Genomic DNA, 23,552 nt, shown 5'->3' on the forward strand with positions numbered 1-23,552 from the left:
GTATGCGTGTGAGAGTAAGAGAGAGAGAGAGAGAGAGAGTATCAGCTGCACTGACTAGAAAAAGGAGCTCTCTAACAAGCCTTCTGTGGCGAAATAGAGTGCCCCTCCCCAATAAACGGGCCGATTAGCCCTTTCAGACGGCCTGAGTTCCGGCCCTTCGAACATCGCTCTTCCGGCACGATTGCCGAATCAATCAGTAGCGTTGCTAAACAACTATTCAACTATACTAGCCATTTAGGCAAAATCGTGCACTAGCGCATAGCTATTCGACTCCCATGCTGCGCCTGTAAGCGCAAGTTATACTGCAAAAGAGCAATGGAGGCTATATTTCGTGGATGCCATCATCATTCATTGTGTCCCTCTCCATCCACAATGGCCGCGAAGTCTGAAAACAGAGCTTCGAGGAGAACTCGAGAGCCCGAGGAGCAGACGCAGCAACAGCGAAAAATAGCCGTGAAGTTGCATTCGAAATCGTCCGAGTGACAGCCGCAACGTTCGTAAGGGTAGAACAAGCACAGACCACATATGTACACGCATATATCATTTCTTCAAGTGTTCAACTAACTTTCTATTTCCTTCCTTGTGCACACACCCTCCTGCCGCTGATGTTTGGCTCGCAGCGCCAATTGTCTATAGAACTAGGAACTTCGCCGGCAGGCAGGCCCCGTTGCGTCGTAGTGACTCCCAATGCAGTCGCGTTTTCCGGCGCAATGTCAATGGCTAATGGTGAGGTGGCGTGTTTTTCCCCAGCCGAGCGCCCAAAACCTTCGAGGCGGGAATGGAAAAAAAGACCTTTTCACTTTTTTTTTCTCATTTACCTTGTTGGAGGTCGCTAGGAGAGGAAAATAGATAAAAATAAACGAACTGCTCTTTTTATTTTAGACCGTGCGTAGACTTTATCCGTTCTCATAGTGATGGTCAGCGATAGTTATGTCTATATATTCGTCTACAAATTCGGCGGCAAGTCTCCGTAGATCTTTGCTTGCAAGCACTATGCCAGTGCTTGTTTTGTCCTTCTTTCTGCCTGTGTATGTATGTACCGACTGGTTCAGTTAACACAATCACAGAAGGGACCAGCAGCACTAACAGTTCACTCTGTTAGTGGATACGTGTGACCTGTTCAGGCGATAAACAGCGGCAATAGCAGAAGGACACGGGAACTAGACTGAGAACAAATGAGATGTTTTTGCCAGCTAACCACGAAGCCACGCACTCTACAGTAAAAGATTTGGTGGTTTACAATCTGTGAAATGCATTTCGAGCCGCAGATACGATCGGGTACGACACCTCACAGCTACCCCACATCTAAGTACCATATTTGTATTGCCTATGTGGCTATATGACTTTCTGCAATCTCGTAAATTTTCGAGCTGCACAATCGACTCAATGTTTAGCAGGCACCGGACGCGCAACAGGAGGTGCACAATAGAAGATCACAGCAAGTCCAAAAATAACGCCATGTTATGAGAAAGTCCCTGCCAAAGAACAGGGAGCTACCAACCGATAGAAAAAAGCAGCTATATCTGCCGTCTGCCGTGATACGCAGTCGTGTCAAATGACCACAGATCTTATCCTTGTGGCCATTACCACAGCCATCCATCGTTGAGATAAGCGCGCCTTAGCTATATGCACCCATGCTACACTGGTCAGTAACGGCGCAAGCTTTAATCACTAGGTAACCCTTAGTTAATGTCAAATTACTCTCTCCTTATGTAATATACTATATTTATAGTTTTTATTAGATTGACCGAAATCGTCTACTGTTGAACACCTTTTATATTTAATAACTTTTTGAAGCAAGGATCGGATTCGCATTTCGTAGTGTACTTCCTACCAAGTCTATTCGTTTCACAGGTATTCTGCCTATATTTGACTCAATTTGATCGTCGCACATCATTCTACAATGACGACTGTATTTGGGGCTGTCGTTAGTTGTCGATCATCCGCCGTAGCTTTGTGTAATGCCTACATATATCTAAAGCGTATACCTACCTACCTCCGTAACCGAGATGCTGCCCACTGCTCTAAAGGACAATATGCCTGCCATTAGGGGTAGTCCTTATGCCCGTGTGATTGTGGGGCTCTACGTAGTCGGCAGAGCTGGGTAGTCATCTTTCATGTTTTTGTTTTGTTGCTACCGTTGTTTAAGTCCACTGTAGATGCGTTGCCTGGTGTCTGCGTATCGTCTCTCTCTGTGTATGGGTCCGCGTGAAGGTGCTGTATCAATAATATGATTAATTCACTCCTCTCGTCTAACAAGAGAGCTCAAAACAGCGGGTGGTTATGACACTGACGGTACTACTTGCCGTTGCCGTCTCCGTATAATAAGAATGACGGGAGTTAGCGAAGGGGGCATCTACTGTAGCGGGAAGAGAACAAACATAGCCATCACTACCGGTGCTAGACGAAAAGGTCGACAGGAAAAAGAAAAACCATTTGGAAGTAATGCGACGTATCGGCGGGTCTCGTAAACAGCACCAACAAAAGATGTTCCTTAGTAGCTTCGGCGACGGTAGAGTGCGCCACCAGCACCAACACCAGGCGCAGCAAAAAGAAAATGTCCGCTATCCCAGGTCGCCGAACGCGATCTCCTCCATAGCGCTTTTCGGTCGCTGTTGCCGCAAAGCGACAAACAGATCTCACGGAACGGCCGAACGCGAGACAAGGCAGCTTTCGTTCTCTCCTTTTCCCTAATACTTACGACAACGATACGATTGAAACACTGGATAGTGGAGAAAGAAGGCAGGCTAAGAGCGGCAGCAAAATACGATGAACCAGTGCCATTTCGTCGGTGCTACGTCACTGACTGCTGCTATAGACCAAACGACAACATAGGGGTAAGTGAAAGAGAGTTTTGAAGGACCTCCAACGCCGCTTAACCCGCCGTCTAAGCAGCAGCAGCGCGCGCTGTGTTTTTGAGCGCTGATTTACGAAAGGACAAAGACATGTATGGTGTTACATTGGTTAGACTCGACCATTAGCAACGGTGTGGCACACCGGTCCGCTGCCCCAAAATGGTATTACTTACCCATCGGGTAGTAGAACAATGACGAAGCTGCTGATAAAAATTAAAAATGAAAGTGATTTTCTTTTTCAGTTGTGCCGTTTGTGCGCAGACGTTGCCGGCAGCGAGTTAGAGCGCATAGGAAGATAAATTGTTGAATGTGAACACGTGTGTTCTTGTTGTCGCCTCTAGCAGCCTTGCAATGAGGGCTTTTTCCTTCTGATTTTTGCTGACCACGTTTTTTATATAACTTTATTTTTTTGAATAGCTTTTGCGTTTGTAAAGCACATAAAGATTATTTTCCATTTTTTAGCGTCATCTTTGTCGTTGCTTTCAAGAGCCAGTTTGACCTTATCTGCTGGATTTCCAACATCTAACATTAATGTGTTTTCCACGTACACTTGATTAGCTAATTGGAAATGATCGTACCATTGTCGTTGCAACAACTATAATATGTATCTATTAAAAGCCAACAGAACAAGTTCCTTTGCATATTTTTCACCCTCTAATCATTTGTTATACCGGCGCTATCAATCTAGCCACTCACTCGTTCGTGATCCGTAATGACTTTTCGTTGCGCGCATTTGTTCTTCGCTGCCTTGTGCTCATTCGTTATCGCGATGAGTTTATGATATCGTCATCGCCGCCGCGATGATAGGAACAGGCTGAGAGATAGCGATGTGATTAAAACGCTCCGCCAGCTTAGCAGCAGCAGCGGATAGACTGACCTGAACCGCGCATCGAGTCTGCCGCTGCTGCTACCGTCGGCGCTCTCTGTAGAGGCCTCTCGCGATGGTACCGGTGGCACGGGTGCAGCATTCGCCTGTATCGGCGTCGTTGTCCTTCTGTTCGGCAGAATGCCAAGCACCCGCGCGATACTACAGTCCTCTCCGGCGTGCTCTGTTCTATTGTAGGCAACCGACTACCGCTTGCCAGCAAGTTAGCCATAGTCGTACGAAGAAACTGCTGATTGGCAGTCCCGAGAAGGAAGAGCGAATCTGATGGAAACATGGTAACAACGATAATCACAATAGGCACCAACGAACTACTGTATGAAGGTCTGACTGACCGGTAGGCCACTCTCTCCTGGCTTGAATCGAAAGCCTGCCACCGCCAAGAACCTTCCTTCATTGAAGAAGCAAGCAATCACCCTTATTTTTGTTGTTGTTGTTTTGCTACTACTACTATTACTACAACTACTACTGTTTGTCCTACTGATGCCGGTGGATCTTTTTTCTGTCCTTCCAATCGATTCTCTTCTTCCTGTTCCGTATGTACTGATGGCGGTGGTGGAGCTCTGCTACTCTTTGGTGGTAGCAGCAGCAGTAGCGGCAGCAGCAACCTTCTTCTAGGTACTACGACTGCCATTGCAAATCTAGAGAGTGCTACGCGGATTGCCGAGTTGTGCTATTCACTTGGTATAGTACTTCGATCGAGCGACGGGCTAGACGGAGTAGCGTACGGGAACGGGGTAGACCCGGTCGGCCAGACACAGCCCCATTTAGAGGCTACAGCTGCCTTTTGAGTTGCGGAGCGGGAGTTGTTCCGCAATGCTGGCTGGTCTAGCCTGTAGAGCAGAAGAAAGTGAGATCCCGTTCGGAAGCCCCTACTACTGCGGGGGGTGGGACTAGCAGCCGTCCGATGCCCTCTGGTTGTTCCGTCACAGCCTCAACGGTGGCATTTTCCCCTCGAGCTCCTGATAAATCTTCCACTTCCTCTTCTTGCTTCCTCTTCTCTTACTAGTAGTCTTCGTAGCTTTCCTACAGCTTCCCAGCGCGACAACGAACGATGTACGAACAGGGAGGCAGCCTGTCCGCGAGTCCTTTCTTCTTCTGCTACTCAAGCCCACTCCCGGAAGGGCCGACTAAGGTACACTCCTCTCATGAGGACCAGTTCCTTTGCTCGATCGTCGCAACTTCTTCGAGAAAGCACCAGTAGCAGCAGCAGCAGTCCAGTATGTGAGTGTATGTGTGAGTCGTTTTCTCCGCTTTCGAACCTGGCTCTAAGCCAATTCCAGTCCCCGCTGCTCTCCCCCAATGTACAAGACGCGACAGCTTGTGGAAACAGGACATGTAGAAGAAGGGACACGAGATTGTCGGCGGTGCAGAAACGAAGTGGCTCGCGTTTGTGCTCACACTGGCACACCACGGACGAGCGTCACTAGTAGTAGTGCTCTGTCGTACCCACTGCTACCGGGAGTAGCCTCCAGGAGTGCCCCCTTTCCCTGTCCTATTCCAAATCAGCCCTAGGCTGGCCGAAACGGAGCCCAAGCTCTTATGAGGAGCACTCTCTTTCCCGAAGCCGACTAATGGTGGGCCACTGAGTAGTCAACACGGACATAATGTAGCACCACTCACGCCGCCCCGGTCGTCGTCACTGCCGCCATCCACTTACTGACCCACACGAGAGGGACCTCCTTAACCCGTGTACAATCTGCACGCCCGACTGTGTTAGCGTGGCGTGGCCTCTTACCAAGCAATAACTACTAGAGAGTTATTATGGTAGATTGAGCCTACTTGCACTGCCAGATGTACATTATTACCAGTGTTATTATTATTATTGTTATCTTATTGATTTAACACTTTGCAGAAGAAATACTGCTTTTTGCAGAAAACGGCATCCGGAACTAAGTATGAACACAAAAATAACATTTTTCTATAAATAAATCTGCAGAGTGCTATTTTTTTAAACCTAATGAAACGAAAGATTAGAACAAAAGAATGAAAGACTATCCACTTCTGCAATGCCAAGAAAAGTGAATCTCGGAAATGTTCAATTAATGAGTAAGTGATAATTCGAGTATCTTTCTGCGTGTCTATGATGTTATTGCAGGTCACGGCGGCGTGAACCAACTGGGCGGAGTGTTTGTCAACGGTCGGCCTTTGCCCGATGTCGTTCGACAACGCATTGTCGAACTTGCCCACCAGGGCGTACGACCATGTGACATCAGCCGACAGCTGCGGGTCTCACACGGTTGCGTCTCCAAGATACTAGGACGGTAAGCGTAAACAACGTCTTCTGAGTAATTTTAGTGAGCTGTTTATTCTAGTTGTTATTGGAGAAATTAATCATCTATATGAGAAATAAATAGCGTAGACACACACTTGTGTACTCTGTAGTCGCGTATCGGAACCTAACCTATCGATCCAGAACAATTATCAAGCTGACACGTTTGGTCGGATCGTTTCCTTACGTTCAAAATAAGCGAAGAGAATAAGCATTAGCACCATCATCAAGTCACTCATTAGGTTAACACTGTCGGCTCCTGGTAAGGTAAGAAAGATGCCTTATCCTGAGAAAGTTGATTTTGGAAAGTTTGCATCTTCAGTACTAGGCTGTTCTAATCGAACGATTGGCGATTGTCGCTGTTGGTCGTAGCAGCGGCAGCAGTAGTACAATCACGTGCTAGACTATTTGGCCAGGCGATGAGGCCCTCGAAACAGCAAGACTCTCTCTTACCCACTTACCCTGCCAGAGTGCTGTCTTCTCTACTCACCGACAATGACAGGACGATGGGACACCAACCGCCGCTGCTCGTAGCTATTATTGAGGAACAGTATTTGCAGGCTTCACGCTCGGTGTGTCGAAGGTCGAACAGAGGCAATGCTGTCAAAACTTGTCATCGTCACTGACAGCGGCAATAGCATAACTGTCAGCCTTTATCTGAACCGCGCAGTATTGCAAAAAATTTCGAACTTCAATGTGCTGATCCCACCACTCAAATGTTCTCCTATTTCGCTTATAATTGATATCTATTTGAGTAGGCCAATATTTCAAACACTGTTAATGAACTGCGTAGATCTTTGTTGTATGTACATAGGTGTACATGTTTATGTTATTATATGTCTTTATATTATTATACATATATTTTTTTTATAAAAAGAATCTTTTAATTCGGCAAATCGATACGGTTTGGCAAACTTTGTAACGAAGCATTTCACTGTTTGTGAACGACTACGACTACGACAGCTGATTCGTTCGCAGGGACAGCGACATTATTATTATCTGTCCGGCCCCATCGGAGTTGCCCTTTTACACCGCCCAGTTGTGGCAAGATTCAAGCGTTGGACAGTAAAACGCCGGCCGTAATAATAAAGACATTCCGAGACGAGACGTAAAGAAGTGACGGAAGAGTTAGTCGACAGGAGAAACGAAGCAGCAAAAGCGCCTGTCTGAATTTCGCACGATGAAGGTGGAGCTATCATAATTTCAACAATAACAGCAGCGACTAGTCGGAACAGATACATAACATAATAATGGAAATATACTAAACTGCTGAGGTCTTTCCGATACAGACGTTGCTCTGAAATTTTGATAGCGTCCCTTCATCATTACAGTTGGCTACTACGTCGACGACGGGCACCGCTGTTCTCAGCCAAACGAACCAGCAACATCTTCTTTCGGTTTAAATGAAAGGAAAATGGCCGTTCAACTATTATTGCCTTAGAAACAGATACGGGACCTCGGATAAGCAGAATGACGTCCGCTCCAGCGCTACAGGTGTCTGAAGCTGCGATGTTGACTCTGGTGTACCAAGAGATTGTGAAGAAATGTATATCGATGTATTATTGTTTGGATTGAAGAGCAGCAGCTGTAGATGAGGGACATTTTGCCTTCACCGTTGTATTTCGGGACATACACGACACTACGGTTACGGGATATAGGCGACCACCATGAATGTTGATTATAGTCATCCAGCAGAGCTAAGGGCAATGTGTTCACGAGTGTGTCGGCCAATACAACTAGCAGGCCCCATCGAACGAACCCTTAGACAGACAGATAGGCAGTGCTAAAGAGACTTTCCCTTTATAAAGAGATTCATCGGGTCATTGGGCTGCCGACTTCTAGTGAAATGAATGTTGGTGAATAACCGCAAGCAAGAACACCGCTCAGGTCGTGTTTTAATGGCCGAAGTGATGGATGAAACGATCTTATTCGCGTATATAAACAAATACGCCCATATATTTCAAACTGTATATCTAATAGGACGTTCTTCTCATCAAGGAAAATCACAAGGGAGGAGTGTACGGATCCTGAGATCATTCCCTTTGACTTGGGCCCTCATTACGGGTTCTATGCCAAGGCCAACATCCCCGTTTCTCTGGAACAGCCGTTTCGTCGCTTGCCACGACGGCCTATACAACATGCTCCCTCTAAGCTTGAACCCCCTTCTCTTTCTCTCACGAGAAAGCAACGTGAACGCCTCCCGTCGACGCCGTCGAAATAGTCAATTTGTAGCTTTCCCGCGCGCACCTGGCCAGGCAAACTACGTGATTTGAATTCTGTTCCACTGTGTGCTCTACACTCGTAAACCACTGGTACCATATAGTATTCATCGTACGGCGATCTGTGACTGGTAAGCTTTCTACGGCAGCGAACACTATTCGAGTTACTGTTTACTTCTATGGCCAGGCGGGACGGAGGGCGGAGGTGTGCGAGCGGGAGGTAAACTAAGTGGCCCAATCTTTCAAAATGGCGGCTTGATGGTTGTCATATGGACCGGATAGCGTTGGTAACTTCGATGCGTTCAGCGCTGCGGGGCTCAGGGGTCCTCTATGTGATCTTGCATGTCGCGTGAATGATAACTACCAACTTGTCTGAATCTCACGTTTTATGTAGTCATATTGTAACTCCGTTGTGTTGGTATTCAACAAATGATTGCTGTTTCTACGAGCATTAGCTCTGTAGTTCACGCAGACCCAACGAGTGTATCCACTCAAGTCCACCGATCGTGAATCCTCATTGCCCCACTGGCTGCTGGCCATCTTCGACAATTGCTATAGCAACGCGCGAGCTTAGTAAGCCCGGCGGAGACTGAAGGGTCCACTGCTTAATTCTTTCGTAGTCATTGTCGTAGTTGCTGATGACAAATTGACTCGCTGACCTGCCGCCGCGCTTCATCCATCCGTTCGATTCGGACTTGCATGCTTTAGGTAAAGAGACGCGTCCGACATAAACAACCTTCGTCAATAGGCGACTGCTGCTTGTCAATAAAAGAGAAAGGAATGGGGAGCGCGAGCAGACGCCCGTGACTTTTAAAGGTATTCTTGGTTACAGCCATTACTATTGATATTAACCATGACACCAGTACTAGAAGTAGGAGTAACTGACGCGACCACAATAATTCATCAGGTAGGGCGTTATCATGATCATCGTCGTCCTAGTCACTTTCATAGCTGGCCTATTTATCCCTCGTTAAATTCTGTATATAACGAACGGGCCCAATAATATATATATTATGTAGCTAAACTACGTCTAGCTTGTTTGACTTTGCCACCGACCTATTATGCATATACATATCCGAAAGAGGATTTCCATGATGTAATCCGGACGGTCTTTAATACAGTTTAGACTTGACGATCTTAAGAAACTATCGCAAGAGCCTAAACACCCATTTTATTATACTTAGATTTTTTATACAAAAAATTGACGGTAATTTTAACGGGTAAAAGTTAATTAGCGGGTGGGTCAGTCCTCTAAAAAAGATCTAACGGTTAGTCTTTTTGAGGCTGTTTGCATCTTTTGAACTTTCCTGTAATCTCTTTGCGCTTTTAGGTATTTTGACCTGCTATTAGCCCAAAAATTAATTCCACATGGATTTTTCGTATGTAGCGTATTTTAGTTTAGTACAGGGTTACCATTAAAAAGCTATCTGCGGATACAAAAAAGAGTATTTTCAAAACGACCAGTAAGTGTTTTTGCTCCCAGATTGAAGCTATACTTGTGGTAGACGGTGATTATATTGAATACTCAAGTAGGAATTATACTTCTAGTACATGAAAAAAAATCGCTGAAATATATGTTTTTACCTAGGTACAATCTTAGAAACAAAGTAGAAGAAAAGTCACGGATTTAGGTGGCATTACCTGTTTATATATATACCACTGAAGTCCTACCACGGCCGCTACTACTATATGACGGTTATTTTAAAATGAAGTTTTCTGCTCTAAGACAATCGGAGCAACCAGTGTGAATAGCTTTAAATCTGTTGATTCATTGAGTAAATGTAATTTTATTTCCTGCCGTCTCAGGCTTCCATATTGAAACTTCTCGGCTTCTACGAAGTTTCCTCTCTTACACTTTTTGAACCCTTTTGATTTTCATTAAACTACGTATGTACAATAAATCTATTTGGACAGCGTTTCGAGTAATCGCCAAATAGACTGATTCCTCTACTGGCGTCCTGTCACATATAACAAACAACACGAATGCGTAGTAAAAAAACAAGGAGGTAAGTGTGGGGCCGAGGATTGGTCCCTGTTCCTTCCAGCCTGTAGGGATGAAGGCAACTTGGTCTACTCCTGCTTCAACCACCTCTGAAGTACGGCCACATCAAACCCAGTCTCTTTCCTGTCCTTTACGGCCAGCGATTCATTGGATTTGCACTTGTCTCAGCAATTGCCCTGCTCTTCTATCCCGCCTCGTACAAGCAACACAGACCAAGCGACCGCCCCCTTATCCATAGACAGCCACAGCTCTCAAACATTACCATGACACTCTCCGACATGGGGGTTAGTTAGTTCGTTGTAGGTGGTGCACCAGTCTAGCTCTTGATCGTCCGCTCGTATACTCGCTAGTCGCTCAACCCGCACCTAGCCGTGGCTGGCAGCCGCTTCAGCTACAAGGGTAAAGTTAGAAGACCGGGGGCTGTCAGTAGGCGCTGAGACGACAAAGAAGCTGCGAACCTCTAGAGAATTGTTGTTGGCCTCAATACGAGTCCTTGGGGAGCTTTGAAGGGGCGAACGCCAACCTGACACAACTTGGTTGAGGAAGCGAGGGAGGTGAGGAAGTTGCTACTGCTGTTGTCCAGAGCTACGGCTTCTGCTTCAGCGGCCGGCTAGCTGATCTCTGTCGCTTTGAGTTAGTATCGCCATCTTCTCCAACCTCTACCCCAATAGCGGGTGATCATGCGACCTTCCTTTTCCAGCTTGGCGGTAACCGCCGTCTGGACACCCGTTCTCTTGACGGATGTTCGTACACCGGGGCCAGTCAGCGTTGAAACCGATTGACCTTGTTGTTTACAGATGGGTGAACCACAGAGCATAACATGCCTAACCCAAATTAAATCTATAATAAATACATCTGTGGAAAGGTAATGCATTTACTGAACATTTAATAGAGGCATAATAAATGCATCTATGTGTTTTGCTGATGGTAAATGATGCTCTTTGTGGAGACGATAAATGCAATCGCCCTGTCGATTCTCTATAGGACTATAGACTAAATTTCGGCTATAACAAGGTTTATTCAGTTCCATACGAGGATAACGCCTTGAGAAAATCATTTGAAGGAGCTTTATCCCCCTGATATGTAGTACCGTACTAATGTTATATTGAATACACTTGAAAATATCAAAAAGGCATGACAATATAGTCCTTTTCTTGCGACTAGAGGCAGCTCAATAGAACCGATATAAGATGTTTATAATCTAAGCTATCTGTCCGTTTATTATGCCTATGTACCGTATCTCTTCCACTCTTCGTCTCCAACGGCAACTTTTCATTTTACAGCAGCTTCACTCTTGACGGCTGTAAACGGAGCGTAGCCAATAGTCGTATCATTTTGTTCGTTGCTGATGACGTCCCTAATGCTACGTCGGTGTAGTTTACATTACTTAGCCTTCTCGCCGTCCCGTTGATGACCGTTCTCCTCATTCGGACCAGCGCCGGTGGACCAGCCTCCGCGCGACGTGATCTTTCAACGGCATTCAACTGCATGATCATCACTATTGCACCATTGGCAGAAGCATTATCATCATCTACAGCAGCAGCAGAAATTGATTCAACAGCCGACACCATTGAGTTGGTCGCCACCGACAAACAGCCTATGCTTGCGGGTCATTTCAATCGCCATTGATCGAAACTAGCGTTTGATGATAGAGGATCATCTCGACTGGCTTCCGTTATTAACCGCCATACAATTCTCACCATGGATAGAATCCTTCCGGCGTTTGTTGGCGGAATCGTCGTTGTGCTCATAAGCTAGTTTGAAGCGTCCACAAGCCGGACGTTTGAAAAGTAGCAACCAGTAGCAGCAGACGACATTGTTATTACTAGCCATCTCGAGCAAGTCAAGAAATCTTCTGTCATTGCTAGAGCGCTAGTGGGAATGGCGGTAGCGGTAGCAACAGCAGCGCTTCATTGACGCCATATCTGCCTTTTTCCCTTTGTCAAGCCAACAGTGTAACTCCGAAGATATGGTTGTCCGCCATGAAGCGGCAGTTCTCTTGCTGCTGCTGCTGCTGCTGCCGCCTTAGCAAAGAGATTCCCACTGTTTACGAGCAAATATTGTCGAGATGACAGTTGCCGCTAGTCGTCAAGAGCAAGACAAACTGCAACGGAATAGCCGCCGTTCTTTCAACGTTCGTCGCTGACAACAATGAGAAAAACAAAAAGAATAATTCCGGCATATATATACATTGGAAAGCAGCAGCAGCAGCAGCAGCTGCTGCTACTGCTTGTACCACAGGCCGGATTGTTGGTGTGTGATACGTATTTGCGTTCGGTCCGTCCATGCGTGATTAAGGTTGGTCTGATTAGTCTCGAGACCTCGGACGACACGGAACTCGCTCGCAGTGGTCTGTCCAGTCACACGAATTGTGTACGAGGTCCGATGATCGGTAATGTATTTCCTGAACAAAAATATCAAGTAAAAGCAAAATAAGGAGGTGAAAAAGATAATCAGCTAAAATTGAAGCGACAAAACTAAACGTGGAGTCAGCAACGGGCGGCCGTGGGAGTATTCGAATTGCTTTCACGTTGGTAATGTTACAGCTGCTTCAACGCCGCCGCTTCAGCTACGATTCGTATTACCATACAACTACCTTTATTGCAACTACTACCTTTGCTACGGGGAATCTCATCACCAACAAAGTCTTCCCGCACTAGCGCTTTCTTTCTGCGCCCCTTTCTTCTCTTTCTCTGTCTTCGTTTTTCAGTACAGAATAACCGTCGAACTCGATTTGCAGAAGATATAGCTGACCGTCAAGAGCTGATTTGCCTTCGCCTTATGCAGATGCATTTGCTACCTTGTCTTGCTGCTTCCATCCAGCAGGTATGATCTTCTCTCACAACAAAAATAGAAGCTGATTTTCTCGTTATTAACTGGTTGCGCAAGCGTACAAGACATTCAAACCGAAACGGGATAGTGGAGCTTTACAGAGGCGGTTGGTGGTACGTGATGATGATGTTATTTGTTCGGGTGACGACTTTATTAGCTATGTTATGGTCCGGAGAAAAGGACCCAGCGGAAAGAAAAATCTAACGATGGCGAGAGGACGCAACCCCTGACTGGTCCAGGCAGCTCATAGTAAAGGTCGGGTAGAATAAGGCAAAAGACTGCAATGGCGGTTCGCCGCGAAGCCGATGCTCTATAAGGGTGGGGCGGATCGTCACTATGGAACTAGAGAAGCCGGAGTTGGCCTTATCATTGAGCTGGCTCCCGATAATGAAGCCGGACGGCTATAAGAAATTACGGTCTATGCAAGTAGCCTTTAGCGCAATTCGGGGGCGAAAACTATTCTCGAACCCCTGTACACTCCTATACACAGAAACTGTTAATAATGAGAACATCGATCAGACCGCTCGCTTGTTTTCTTTGGATGAGGAGTAACTATGCGATATATATATATATATATATATATATATATATATATATATATATATATATATATAAAGTGCATACATTACCACTGAGTGACTTGGAAGCTTAGTGACTGCGGTACACAGAGATACAGACTAGCAAACTGCAACCAGGCACACAACAGGGAGTCCAGCATCGTCGTGTGGTACACATGTAGTTCGCTGTGTGTCTGTTATCTGTTAAACAATAGCGCTTCGTGGCGGTAGCGGCAGCATCTGCCTTTTTCTTCCCTCTTCGATGCTTCACTTGAAGCGCGAAGATTTGCATGTACAGTATATGTGCACTTGCATTCCTATTGTACCCACCCCGCTGCTGCTGCTGCTACGGCCGTTCGTCACTTCGGGCCGGCGCAAAACGAACAGCAACTGCTGTCGACGAATAGAGGCACCAAAAAACAGCTGAGGTTTTCAACAGCTGCGTCTGCTCCTCGCTGCTCCGAAGCGAGCCAACGTTGAAGAGCACATTCAACTAAGTCTCCGACCCCACAACCGGCCAGAATAGTCAGTCAGACCGATGTGCTGGCCTTATCTGTGTCGTACTAGCTCATAGGTCTATCGGCGACCGGTCACTCACAGGGCTCTCAGCAGAGTCAACTAGCAATACAGCAAATGCGGTTGCTGCTGTACAGTGTTTCACCGCATACATAGAGACTTATTGCGCCTTTGGCGGGACCGACAGCGAAATACATAGACCGATCGACGCTGCTGAGCTTAACAAATAGCAGCAGCAGTAACCCTAAACATTGGCTACTGAACGAGTATCAGGCCGGGCGGGAATATGAGGAGGACATTTCAGTCAGCTCTCCTCACGGTGGCGGTTCGACTGGTAGTCTATCTGTCCTTAAGGTCCGACGGACAAAGGACGATAGCGCAACATGTGTCTGAAGAGTTTGACACTGCCATTGTGCTCGCTCCCCGTTGACTACGCATAGAAGAGCTGCGCACTCTCAGCCCGGAGTGGATTCTCCGTCCCGCTAACTCTGCGTGGCTTGTTGTCGACAGCAGCAGCAAGCCAATGAGCAAACCATAGAGCTACGAGTAAGGCAACGTAGCTGTTGAAGCTCATCACTTCATGCTCTACGTACTTCGTGCTCGATGAAGTCGAGCTCAAACTCGGGTGAGTCTTGAGGGTCGAATGTAATTGTCAATGATCGTTTGGCGCCCCCGTTGTAGCTTTTGCCACTCCTCCTACAGCGAGCTCATCATACGCTCGAGCACTTCACATCTTTATCTACCATGTCCTTGCTGTGTTCATATACACATTCAAAGTATTGTGATGGCTGCCTTCGCTCAAAGCGCTCCTCGCACGCATACGCTAATAGCCGTTCTACTCTTCTGCTCAAGCGAAAGATGTGCAGACGATCGGTTCAACCGATCTTCATTAGGTCGAAACCAACAGGGGTAGTTTTTGCAAATAATTTTCAATTGTATATTGCCTTGCCGATATAAATGTAATTTCGGAATGAACCTTGGTCTCGTGTCTGTTTTCCGATATTTCAATAGATTTTTTTCGCTAGATTCCTTGCTTGGACCATAAAAGGTCGTCGTTCTATTGCTGGGTCTTATATAGACTTCTGGAAATCCGAGTGGAATAGCTGCTTATGTAATTATTGCACTGAACTATATGCGCTTTACCAAAGTCAACCCGTCGTTACATACATGGATCTGGGAAGGGGTTGTGGTTTCGCGGAGGCGGTTACTAGAGAAGTGGCCTATAAACGAGACTGAAGCCACCACATACAGATTACTTAGGTTCTTGACTGTTGCTCTACTCAAGCAAAAGCTAGGAAATAGCGGATTAAGACGTCTAAGTCTCATGAGTAAATATGGAGGTGTGACAATGGGAACAAACGAGAAGATTATGTTTGGGGCGGACCTTTGGAAGAGGCGAAAAAGCAACGCGCGAATCATGCCACTCAGGATCGAATGTTCATATACCCTGAAGAAGAATCACGCGATCAACTTCCCTTCTGACGGTAGCAACGATCGAATCACAGAGTTAATTGATAGCTCGTTGCGGTCTGCACTTAAGTTTGTGTGACGTAATCGTAGCCGTGCAATTGCCAGTATACATTGCTAACAAATACTCCTACTAGATTTAAGCGTACGGATTTAATGAATAAATTTAATACAATAAAGACGTAAGATGGGCTGTATATATATATATATATATATATATATATATATATATATATATATATATATACACACACACAAACACACTCGTCTAAAAAAATTGTGTCCGTCTACGCACAAATATTACTAACATAAAATGATACTCTTGATGCTTACTTTCCTAAGTTAAAGTCCCACGTAACGTTTTAATCACCCTTACTTTGCTTGTGCTTTATTTGATTTTCATATGTTAGTTACTACGAAACGGGTTCTATTCGCCCAGGAGTGATCGGTGGAAGCAAGCCTAAAGTAGCGACCCCCAAGGTAGTCGACGCCATCGCCAACTATAAGAAACAGAATCCGACAATGTTTGCCTGGGAGATCCGGGACCGTCTCCTCGCCGATCAGGTCTGCGACCAGGACAACATTCCCTCGGTATCCTCGATCAACAGGTCGGTGTCTTCGTTATCATACTTTGTACTCTAGTTTAACACACGTCACATTTTCTAAAACAATAATAATAGTCATCATCAGCTATAGCTTGTTTGCCACCTACCAACGCGAAACATATAACTGTTTCAGCTTTAATTTCGACCAAACTTCCTACCCGTTTTCATTCTTTTGCAAGCATTGAATAGTCACACTTTCAAGCCAGGCTGTGCCCACCTCTCTACACTGATAGTAGCAGTACATTCTTTATGATCATTGCGTTCATTACCAATACACAGGCGACTAGGAACGGCATTTACACTCTAGCTCGTTTGAACAGCAGATTATTCGATTTTATTGGCTGAGATTTCGCGGTGAGGAGGATTAAATCACCGCGCTAGCATTCATCCCCATGGGGACTGCTGTTCCTGCTAAATAGATAGATAGGTGATATTCATAGTCGACACCGTGTTTCAACTCCGGGCACTTCATTCGCTGCCTGCCTCTTTTGTACGAGCTCTCCATGGACGGAATGATGATGGGTAGAATGGGGTCGGGAGTAGGAAACTATGCAGCAAGCGACCCATGAGACCGAATCGAGGAGTTGCACCACGAAGGAATTGTCTATCGTTAACCTCTATATATATATATATATATATATATATATATATATATATATATATATATGTATAGAAATAGCTGTTTCCCTTTCCCTCCTCACAGGGTGACCACGTCCATGGTAGCAGCCCAGTAAGTATTATATGGATGTCGAAACAAGGTAGGATAGCCGTATCAGCTTTATCTGTGAAACACGAAAACTAGTTGAATTCGCAAGGTCAATGGAAAAGATGGTGGTATTTTAAGAGGAGTTCTTCCCGATTCGTAGTGGTGATGATCAGACAGACGATCGTTCGTGAATGGAAATTCGACCTGAGCTCCTTTTTCCCTCCAAACCCAGCAAGACTGCACAGGGATTGAGCTTAATGGTGATGGGGACAGTGGTGTTAGGACGATGTGCTGCGGTTACCCCTCGCGGTGGCCCCGGCACCGCGGACTAACCGAAGTCGGCAAGATGTAACTTTCCTCTGCGTATACACGGCAGCTCGACACACATCTCTACACAGCGAATCGACAACGATGCAGCGATGGATGCTTAGCTATGGGTTGGCATGGGAGCAGGCAGCCGCATGTATCACCATAGAAGACTCTCTGACCTCGCATTGTTGATGACGACGACAGAACAAGCTGAGTTAGCTAACTTTGCTCTGGTCTCTGATCTCTGGCTTGTAGGCTCTGACACGACCAGACCTGAAATGGCTCCCTTGGGGTTAGCTTTTTAATTGTAATCATCACCTCTATCTATACAGCCGCTAGCGAGCAGCATCGCTGGCTTTTTTTTCGCCCCAATTAATGGCAGCGGCGTATTGTTGGCTAGCTAAAGAAAGGGAGAGAATCGCCTGGTCGACGCCTAACGAGGTTGTCAACGGATCATAAATATTCGCCCCCACTCGAAAAGTCGTCGATGGACCACTACATTGTTGTTTTGAAAGATATTCTAATCAGCCGTGATTTGGCCAATTTGACCGCAAAACGGACTGCTACTACCGCCCGGACCAGGCTTGAGGCTGTCGCAGGGTGCCGACACGATCTAATTAGTGGCTCCGTTGCAGTGCAAAAACGGTCATTTTCGTTGCTGGTGTAAACTCATTCGTTGTACTATATGGCGGCCTTAACTTAGGTCAACCCAAGTATGTTTTAAGTTAACTCAGCATTCTCTAATCAGCTGACGTTGTTGTTGTCTGTCTGCCGTCAATTTCTACGTAGTTCCCCTTTCTCGTTGTTGATTTTTTTATTGCGCTATAGAACTAATGTCAATTGAAGCAGAAAAATTAGATCGTTGCCATCATGATATATGTAGTGATAGTTACCATTGTACGCAGTTGCAGTTCTGGAGCAGGCAGCGTCAGCAGCACCGGCGTATTCACTATCGTGACCACGCTCGCCTCGCCTATCTTCCTTTTTTTTTTCTCTGTCTTTCTCACTTTCGCCCGTTTGATCGACCGACGGACCGCCCGCTCGACTCGACCCGATGCCGGGCACCGGGCCGCTGCCACCCGAAGGCTGTCATCTGGTCGTATCTCAAATCTGCACTTTTCGATCGAGGCGTCGAACTCTCAAGAACAACAAGCATCTTTGTGCAACAGGCTACTACAGCAAAACGCGGCGCGCCGAATGCTTGACTGGCTTTCCTATTCACTAGTTGAGATGTCTATGGGTGTGTGCATGTGTGCCGTTCTGCACTGTGCTGTCGCCAGCAAGAGCTGGAACAGCGTATCTGGCCAGCCGAGTCGTCGGCTGAGGCCGCTCCCGTCACCCAGAGTATCAACTTTAATGAATTCTAGACTCTCGCCGTGTATATGTTTCCGTCTGCTTGTACAAATGTGCAGACAGCATTAGCAGAGAAACAAGTTTTACAAAGCAGAGATCATATGAGCTACCGAGATGTGTACAGACTAGCTAGGCTGTTACAGAACTATGCTTTTTTTTTTTTGTTTTTTTTTTTTTAACAATTTGATAAGAAACGTGCAGATGTCATAACGTGCTTCTGTACTGCCCACAAGCTTTCTAGCGCTGCTATGTCCCATCAGCATTTGTTCCCCATCTCGGGCTCTTTTCCAATTTAGCTTGTGAATATACTGCGGATAAGCGGACACGCAGAGCTGGCAATTTACCGGCAGATATCCGCTGCACCGCTCTCTAAACACGAACGTTCTGTGCAGCTATATAGAACATGATAGAAACGCCGCTGCTGATGGCGGTCAGAGAAGTGACTTCTTTTTCTTGCGGTGGGTCTCTCTGTCCATCTGTGTGAACAGTCGTTCCATTGGCTATTAATGATGATATCATGACGGCAACATCACTCTCGCCGAGTATCGTATGAAATCTTCTGAGATTTCGTCAGAGTCGTTGGTTCCATCGGGGCCGCATCGAATACACGGCGCACAATGCGATTCGTCGAATCGCTTGAAAAAGAGAAGCTGCTCGTTGATTCGTTTTATGCTTTTGTTGGTTTCTTTCCGGCGCTAACCAGCATCAGTCGTATAGACTGCACAGGTTAGAAAAGTCCTAACACTCGCTACCTGCAGAGACTTTACTCTGTCAATCGACGCTTTCTTATCTTTGTTGCTCTCAGCATTCTCGGACGGGTCGGCGGCGTCGAGGGACCAGTTGGCTGTTGGCTTTCGGAGTCCAATTGGTCGGCCCAAGCAGGACTTCACGCTGAACCAGTTTCCCAGCAGCAGCGACGCAATAGCATGCACTCACAAAGCGTCCTACAGCTTCTCCACTTCCGAATGATTTGGTTGTTGGACGAGAGAAGGCGGCAGAGGCGCTTGAGCAGGCTTCCTTTGCAAAGTCAAGTGGTCAAAACTCACCGTGTTAGCCACACAACTATCGTGTTCAGCCCGTTTACGTCGATTCCCTACGTCCGTTCTAATACTGTACGATGGCGCATCGCGGACAATGGGCTTGATGCAGCGCTTCTTTCTCTTCTCCTTCTTTATTTTCTTTCTTTCTTTCATTTGCCGCTTGTTCCTTGTCTGACACTGTCCAGATACCGGCGCTGTTGGGAGAAGCAGCGCGCCACTTCATCACAAGAACAATGCGAAATAGGCCTTCTCACTCTCAATGAGGGAGAATCCAGAGATAAAGGTGCACCTATTCTATGGCGCCACCGACCAATGTCGTTCTTCTCAACGAATGAAGATTGGATATAGGGGTAGATGATTGTTCACTTTATCCGATCAGGTTTAGCTAACCGCAATCGATCTATCGGCTACCACCACAAGCACCATGTCCAGTTACGAATTCGTTGTCTGGTTGCACTACGGCTGATTCGGGCGCAAAGACAACAAAGTTCGTTACGGCGTATCTGAGGCTTAAATCTGTCGAGCCCGGGTTGTTGCAGTAGAGATGTGATGATGTACCATTAAATAGTCGGGAAAGTAATCATCTTGATTGAACGTACTCGTCTCCTAACCTTCCGAGATCCCCGTTCGCAAAAAAACAAAATGTGGACGCCTGCTTTTTCGCTAACGGTACGCTATTCCTTTATGATTTAACTTATGTTTGTTATAAGAACACTAGAACTGTACATCAATTAGTCCTCTGAACGAGGCACCACTACTAGGTACATACATATATACGTAGGAGCACACATACTTAAAGTAACATTTCCTTTCCTAGCTGCTTCAATTAACGGCCGGAGACGCTCTGGGAACCAGTGACAACAATGAATGATCAAAGCGAACCAAAGCAATGCAATGCAATGCGGAGCAGCGCGGTAAAGCTTCATCGAAAGCAAATAATAGCCACAGGATAGCTAAATAGGAAATGAAACGATTCAGCAGAGACGGCCGCAACGACCCCATTTCTGCATAGAGTTGGGTAACGCTCCTAAGGGTAAGGAAAGCGCGGAGCGGCACGGTACAGTGCAAAGGCTTTCCTATCGACGGGTCTTCATCCCTTCGTCTCCCGAGAGTCGATGGGATGAAGTGGGGCAAAAGCGGGTGTTCGAGATACCGGTTTCTGTTGGGCGGCTGGCTGGCTGGCTGGCTGGCGGCGATGTCACTGTAAAGGCGGAGCCTATTTCCACATAGAAAGGAAAATACCATTGATTTATTTTTACCACTCCTTCATGCAACCTGCTACCCCAACATCCTGTAGTGGCATGAAATGAGACAATAATGACGGTTTTATGCTACTGTTGCTGGTAGCTATGGATGTACGGTGCAAATTTTTCTCAATCGCAAGAATCAGGCCCTACTTAAAAAGAACAAAGCGTTTAAGAACAACCGAGAAACTCTCAAGGACATTGTGCTGTTCCACGCTGTTGTTGGGGTCGCCGCTTCTATTTACATAGTTAAGCCGAATAACATAGTGTTGGCTAGAAGGAAGACAGTACAATGCAAACTGGTTTGAAACAGCAATGCTTTATGTACTTTCTAGCCATCGGAACGTTACGTATATACTTAGATGTCAAGTCTGAAGATAGCTATGAACATTTTTGCCACCCAAACAAAAAGCATAAAATCACCTGTATTATACATTACTGTGGTATTTACAAGCTGAAAATGTGTCTTCACTTAAATGGACCTAATGCAAAGTAATGGAGAAATAGTTGCTAATACAGGCGGAATCGCGTTCTATTGTAAATGTGATATAGCACAGCCAGGCCTAAATGCTCTGGATATACTCCAATACTATCGTGTATGTGAAGTTACTCAAAGATAAAGTCTCCGCATCGCTCAGGAACGTGCTGCCACTGCAGCTTGCTTCTTCATTGCTGAACATCGTCTTTGATTGGGATCATTTCTGCTTTGTACTTCTTACTTTTGCCATACCTTACACCACCCACGCAATGCTCTCCTCGGCACAAAAGATGAATCGGGTTGACTGAACAGGTACGCCAAAATTACTGTCTGGTCCTGGAAAGGAACGAGAACGAACGTTCTCCGCCTGACCCAGCACTACACCAAGCTGGGGCGAACCACACGTATGTTCTGTTGAATGTCATCCATTTCTTAATCTGGAGGCAAATATCTATATCGTAGATTTGCTTTCGTAGCCGTTACACGTTCTCCAGTCGGCCAGCAGACACACCGATAGCCATGATGCGATGCGTAGAGATTCATATGCCTGCGTGAGCCTACTCCATAAGTGTAACTGCTCGTCTTTCATTTGCTTTTATCGACGCTAATGTTTTTTCGGCTGGCGAAAGGCACAGAATGCGGCTGGGCTACTACGTTCGTACATTATACCTACGCAGACAGAAACACTCACGCACAAAACGCGATATGAAATGAAGAGTCTTTCTCTACTTATTATCGTTCTATCATTTCTTGTCTGTGCATCTCCCCAGTCCTTTACGTTCTCATTGTTACTCCACGTAACTCACGCTCGTTTGCCGCAATAAGATCTTATCTCATGTGGTTTTGATGAGAGTCAGTTTAAGAGAGAGAGAGAGAGGCTCGATCGGGGGCGATCACGAGACATTGCTACCTATGGCTTAGTAAGCAGCAATAGGTAGGTCAAAAGCAGTGCACTTGTTCTCAGGCCCCAAAATCGAAAACGATTACCTGTTTTCTCTCGTTGGTTTTCATCATCGAGTGTGTTTTACCGAATATACGAATTGGCATGCAGAACGGAGCACTTAGGAGAGGTAATAGTTATAAAAACAGTATCGAAGGGCAGGAGACTGACGCGACGTCTACTCACCGTAGCTACAGTTATAGTTACTGTTACTACCAATGTATGCGTATAACGTTCTTTTCTTTTCGACCATCGCATGCATAGGGGATGGCTGGAGTTCGGACAAACCGACGGAGGCCACTCTGGCGAGGGCAGGATCTTCCGGCGATTCCTTGGACCATGACTTCGTTGAGCGCGCGTCGGGCATTTCCGCATCTTTGCGCACACCCGTGCTCCTCCCGTTCACTTATGTCTGCAACGCTACATTGTGTCGATGGTGTTGTTGGATATTACTGCGACTTCTACATGTGTATCGTTACTCTAGCCAGTGACTGACGTCACGTCTATACAGCGGCAGACCCGTTTACCCCGGCTGACGGTGTCTCTTGTGGCACAGCGACAAGAGAAGTGTGTTCTTTTTGTCGTCTACCTACTTCTCCTCTTCGTTTCTGTCTTTCCGTTCTTGTCCACGCTGTTCTATTGTTGAACGACGACGCGCCTCACGGTACTCCAGGTTCATCAGGCTGACAAATGGAGTCAACTTGAATGCGGTAAGGAACGTCCGCAGATAACGAACGAGCAAACGCGCAGGTCTCTGCTTGTCCTTTTTGTCTGTGCCTTTTTTCAGCTGATGCTGTGCCACAGATCCGCAGATATTTGCTGCACTGTTGTCTCAGTGTTGCACACTATGGTCCAATCCTGCGTTGTACTCTTAGTAGGTGTTATACTAGTGGGCGAAAAGGAAGCAGCGCGCCTTTGCCGCCGCGAAACTATCCCTATGGTGGTCGACTCCACGCGGGCTCAACATGTGCGGGCAGCTGTGACGACGGATGGGGTGCGTTAGTTGGTGCCGGTGGCCGACGAACGATAGAAGAGGGCCGCATCAGAGGAAAGGAAAGGAGGAAAAAAGTACGACGAAGTAGAGTAACACAGAAGTAGCGCTGGAGCTACCTCCACCGGCCCAGTGTGATGGGGTGCCTTATGGTGCGACAGACGGAACCGGAGGAATAGCAGTCAGAATTCTCAAATCCGGGCTGTTGGGATTTTGTAAGGGGAATCGCCGGGGATTAGCGACGATCCTTAAAGTTTTATATATATATACATATATATATATA

At 46.4% G+C, this 23,552-nt stretch overlaps 1 protein-coding gene across 6 annotated transcripts in view; it reads left to right on the forward strand.

Moving 5' to 3' along the window:
- LOC111255248 (uncharacterized) overlaps nucleotides 1–23,552 on the forward strand; it is a 171,444-nt gene that overhangs the window by 113,290 nt on the left and 34,602 nt on the right. For all 6 annotated transcript variants that reach the window (XM_086987148.1, XM_086987157.1, XM_022817005.2 and 3 more), the window contains 2 exons: nucleotides 5,837–6,002; nucleotides 16,014–16,211. In XM_086987148.1, coding sequence (XP_086843274.1) covers nucleotides 5,837–6,002; nucleotides 16,014–16,211 — 364 coding nt within the window. The remainder of the gene's footprint in view (nucleotides 1–5,836; nucleotides 6,003–16,013; nucleotides 16,212–23,552) is intronic.

The sequence above is a fragment of the Varroa destructor genome, unplaced genomic scaffold (assembly GCF_002443255.2).
Source record: "Varroa destructor unplaced genomic scaffold, Vdes_3.0 BEIS01000001.1, whole genome shotgun sequence".
Lineage (NCBI taxonomy): Eukaryota > Metazoa > Arthropoda > Arachnida > Mesostigmata > Varroidae > Varroa > Varroa destructor.